The sequence below is a fragment of the Arachis ipaensis genome, chromosome B4, assembly GCF_059453495.1.
Source record: "Arachis ipaensis isolate K30076 ecotype BB chromosome B4, ASM5945349v1, whole genome shotgun sequence".
NCBI classification, from domain to species: domain Eukaryota; kingdom Viridiplantae; phylum Streptophyta; class Magnoliopsida; order Fabales; family Fabaceae; genus Arachis; species Arachis ipaensis.
The window spans coordinates 119467618-119472683 of NC_142439.1; the positions used below are offsets into that span (position 1 = coordinate 119467618).

At 32.5% G+C, this 5066-nt stretch overlaps 1 protein-coding gene across 1 annotated transcript; it reads left to right on the forward strand.

Moving 5' to 3' along the window:
• The first annotated feature begins 672 nt into the window (after positions 1–672).
• Positions 673–4558, forward strand: LOC107639657 (patellin-6). The gene is made up of 4 exons (XM_016343209.3): positions 673–1720; positions 2356–2480; positions 2765–2906; positions 4047–4558. Exons 1-4 carry the CDS (start codon positions 941–943, stop codon positions 4299–4301), a joined length of 1302 nt encoding a protein of 433 aa, XP_016198695.1. The 5' UTR covers positions 673–940; the 3' UTR covers positions 4302–4558.
• The last annotated feature ends 508 nt before the right edge of the window (positions 4559–5066 follow it).

Consider the following 5066-nt stretch of genomic DNA (forward strand, 5'->3'; position numbering starts at 1 on the left):
AGATATTGAAAATTAATAATAAATTAAATTAATTAAAATTTAAATTAAATTAATGTGGTTTTGTTTAATTTTTGGCTGGTTAGCTTTTGGTTCCATATACTTTCTCATAATTTAATAATGCTAGAAACCAAGAGGGTACTAGCCAAAGATCAGCCAAATACTTCTGGGTGAATTCAAAATTTCTACGTGGATGGTGTTTATGCTATGTATTAGAATATTTCTTCTACTAAATATCAGAATGTTTCTTTTTCATACTAAATTGATGTTATTTTATATATTTTATAAATTTGTTTATATACTAAGAATCGAAATTGTTGGAAGTTTCGTATTTTTTCAACGTATCATTCAGAATTTTAATTTGGGGTGAAAAACAATTAATATCAAATATTATAAATTAAAAACAAATAAAATTAATTAAATATAATTATAAATTAGTTAAGTTATTTAAATTTTGGTTGATCACCTCTTGATTTCATATACTTCTCCTTAATAATTTATTTCCTATTCACATCATCAACTAACACGAACAGCTCAATTTTATAAGGTGAAACATTTAAATGTATTTTTTAACATTGATTGAGAGACAAAAATATCCACGTTTAAAAAGCTCAAGATCTATTTGTTTTTTATTCATTTATTTGTTTTTAAATTCATTTCTGATTAAAAATGAAAAAAAAAATATCCGCGGGTGTGTGGTATCCTTCTGAGTACACTGTTTAAATTTGCTTCCGCCATTTACTCAGAACAAACAAGAAGCTAACTTCAAACTCCGACCACTTCTCCTAAAATACACAAATCTCTTCTCTTCTTTCTTCTTCTTCTCTCCTATTACACCTTCTTTTCCTCTCTCTCTCTCTCATACCAAAAAGTCAAAAAACAAAAAGCTCTGTTTTCTTTGTCTTTTCTTCCATTCAGAGAAGAAAAATCAGCCATTGTTTTCATGCAGAAATTCTCCACAGTAGTAATGGACACCTCGACACTCCTTTCTTCTCCTTCTTCTTCTTCTTCCAGTTCTCTTTCTCCTTATCCCTTCCACAAGCGGAGCATCTTCACCACCGCAACTTCTTCCTCTTCCTTCAAGGAAGACACCTACTTCCTCTCCCAACTCAAACCCTCTGAGAACAAATCACTTCAAGAACTCAAGAACAAGCTCAACTCCATTGCTTCTTCTGGAGAATCCAACAACAACAATGACTATTATTCGATGTGGGGCATTCCCTTGCTCACCGGAACTGAAAACGCCGACGTCATTCTCCTAAAGTTCCTCAGAGCAAGAGACTTCAGAGTCTCTGATTCCCTCGCCATGCTCCTCAAATCCCTCTCATGGAGGAAGGAATTCGGTGCCGACGCCATTGTTGGTGAGGAGCTAGGCTTCAAGGATCTTGAAGGAGTAGTAGCTTATATGCAAGGCTATGACAGAGAAGGCCACCCTGTGTGTTACAATGATTATGGCTTGTTCAAAGATAAGGGAATGTATGAGAAGGTTTTTGGCGGTGGTGGTGATGGTGGTGATGATGAAGAGAAGCTGAACAAGTTCTTGAGATGGAGGGTTCAGGTTCTTGAGAGGGGTATTAAGCTTCTGAATTTTAAGCCTGGTGGGGTTAATTCTCTCATTCAGGTTACTGATCTTAAGGACATGCCAAAGAGAGAGTTAAGGGTTGCTTCTAATCACATTTTGTCTTTGTTTCAAGATAATTATCCTGAAATGGTGGCTCGCAAGGTAAAATTGCTAGTTAATTTTGTTAATTCACTTTGGTCTCTAACAGATTGGTTCTTTGAAGAGGGACTAATTTGTCTGTATAAATATAAATGTTTAGGTTAATTTATTTTTAATGGATATTTTGTATTTTAAGGTAAATTCTACCCTTGTAGTTCATTTTAGTAGCTGATTTTATTATACATTAACATGGTCGTATTAAATATATGATTGAAAGCGATAGAGATACCAACCTATTCGATGAGAGTAATTTGAAGACTTCTAAAGAATAAAAATTTGTTGGATAGCAAAATGTTCTATCTAAAATTTTATAGAGAGCAATTTGAGTATTTACTTTTCTTATTTTTTTTAAATAGGATGTGCTCCATATTTTTTTGTATTTTTGTGTTGAGATAATTGGCAAATTGTGCCTACTTTGGTGAATTCCAGTACATAGATCAAATGACCCATGTTGTGGTGTTGTTTTTATTTGAAACATGAACAATTTTCTGTTTTTGGTGTGAATGGGGTTGTGGATGCAGTTGTTTGGTGACTGTTATTAATGTCATGTAATTTCAACTGCACCTGTGGTCTGGTTTGACAGAAATTCCACTGTTTTCTTTTCAATTATTTATTTATTTATTGTGGTTGGTTTCCAGATTTTCATCAATGTGCCATGGTACTTCTCAGTGCTGTATTCAATGTTCTGTCCATTTCTGACCCCAAGAACAAAGAGCAAGTTTGTGATCTCTAAAGAAGGAAATGCTGCTGAGACACTTTACAAGTGAGACTAATTGTTACTCTATGTAATGTTTAATTTTTTATCTAGAAATATTAATTTTTCCCAAAAATTTCTTAATTTTATCTATAACAATATTCCAAAATTACCCTCAACTTCCTTATCTACTGTCTAGTATCTACTTTTGATTTTGTGTTTTAATCATTTGTTTAAATTCAATTCCAACGAAGCACCTACACCAATAAAAGGTGCTTCTTACCCCCACAATTTCCCCTTTTTCTTTTTGATTTGGAAATTTGAGGTGTGGCTTTTGTTGTGTTATTGTTCAGATTTATCAGGCCTGAGGATATTCCTGTAAGGTATGGAGGACTGAGTAAGACTAGTGATTTGCAAAATGGTCCCCCAAAACCTGCTTCTGAGTTCACAGTTAAAGGAGGAGAGAAAGTTAACATACAAATTGAAGGCATTGAGGTAGACAATTTGCCACATTTCTATATAATTTTCCCCATCAGGATTATAATGGTAACTAGTAACTGTTGGCCTTTAGATAAAGGCTATTCCTCCTTTTGGCCTCGAGTAAAAAATTTATAAAGGAAGAATGATAAAAAAATTGATAAGGAGTGAGAGAAGATAAATTTGTCTTTTATGTTATAAAAAGAAAAAGAAAATGTAAAAAAGAGCTGTATACAAAAAATACTAAACTAGTGCAAACATCATTTCAGTTCTTAAAGTAGCCTCTCCTCTCCCTATGAGCATTATTCCTTTGAATTTCCAAGTGTTACATAGGGAGAGTGATATCTTGAGAAACCATGAATTTTATAAATTTCAAAGGTATCTTTTTCCAATTCGTCGTGGAATAAGTTGTCTCTTAACTTTGTGATAAAGTAGGATGCTTGAACATCAAGCTTCCTTTTTTGTCTTTCCTATTATAAAGCAACAAGGCTAATAATCCCTCTTGAATTTAATCACACTTAACCTTCTTCCAATCACACTATTTTGTTCATGCTTTATATTGAAAGACCCGTTGCTTGGGTATATAGTAATAGTACCTTTTTTAAGTCTTGCTTCAACTAACCCACCCTAACAAACTAGGCAACCCACATTTTTTAAACTATAACCTTTTACTTTCTATGTATATGTTGCAATGCATTTTGTTTTCGTTAAAAAAAAAATAAGGAAACCAACTTTTAGTCGGAAATCATTTTTAATATAGAAATGGAAATGATGTTTTGTTTGAATATTGACATTTGAAGTGTATTACAGTATTGTGGAAATTATTCAACACGTCTTGCGTGTTGGTCAGGATGTTGCCACGTGTTGCATCCCCCCCACGTGTTGACTCCCCACCTATAAAATCCACTCATCTGTAATTATACCAAATAATCCTATTTTCAACAAAAACACTAATATTTTTTTATATAAGAAAAAAAATTAGCCACTTTTAGTTAGCCAACTTTGTTTTAGAATTTATAATTTAGAGTCTAGAGCCAAGGGTTTATGATAAGATAAATAAACAAATTTTCAAGAAATTGGCAGATATTGACTACACAAAAATTGGGTCTCTAATATTACTCTTTTTTTAGCTGTTAATTTGTTGTGATTGATATATAGAGTGGTGCAAGTATCACATGGGACATAGTGGTGGGAGGTTGGGACTTGGAATACAGTGCTGAGTTTGTCCCAAATGAAGAAGGCAGCTACACCATAGCAGTTGAGAGGGCAAGGAAAGTTGAAGCCTCAGAAGAAGCCATCCACAACACATTCACTTCAAAGGAATCAGGCAAATTGGTGCTCTCTGTTGATAACAGTGCCTCTAGGAAGAAAAAAGTTGCTGCTTACCGCTATTTTGTGCAGTTAAATAATTAAGCATCAAATAATAATTATGTTAAGCTTGTGATATTTGCTTCTCTCTTTTTTAAAACAATAATTTTTGTTAATTATGGTTTGAGCTTGTTAAAGGCTTTGAAGTTACTAAGCAGTGTATTGATGTTATGTATAAAATTTGGAAAATGGGTGGTAGGACATGTTCAATTGGGAATTGGTATAGAAGAAAAAGCAATTAGCTTTGCTTAGTATTGAATGCATTCATTTCATCATGATAATGAGTTTGTTGATTATACGCAGTATTGTAGTGTATTTGTTCTTACATCTCTCTGTTTCGGTGACAACACATGGGGTTTTAATTAAGTTGATAATCTTTTTCAATTTTTAATTATTAAATCAAACAACACAAAAGTTCTTAGTCAACATGGGTATGTGATAATTGTTACGGTTTTAATATCGAAATTTTTAATTGATAAATGGAACATTTTAACTTTTAAGCTATTAAAGTATTTATTAATAAACATTTCATTAGCAAGTGTTTGTGGGCTGAAAATTTAAATATGGAAGAACTATAGATGTAATTTGAAGTTATTTTTCATGAGTATAGAATAACAGAATGGTAAAGTGGCAAAATTAAGAGCATAAATTAAATACTTTTTGAGTTAAAAGTGCTCCTATTTGATAGATTGAATAAGAAATCATTACTAAGTTTGTTGTGCCTTGTTTTCTAATCCAAATCCAAATGGAATAAGTAGCTGAGATAAATTTGCTCACAGAAATGAAAAGGAGAATAATGGTGATGGGACT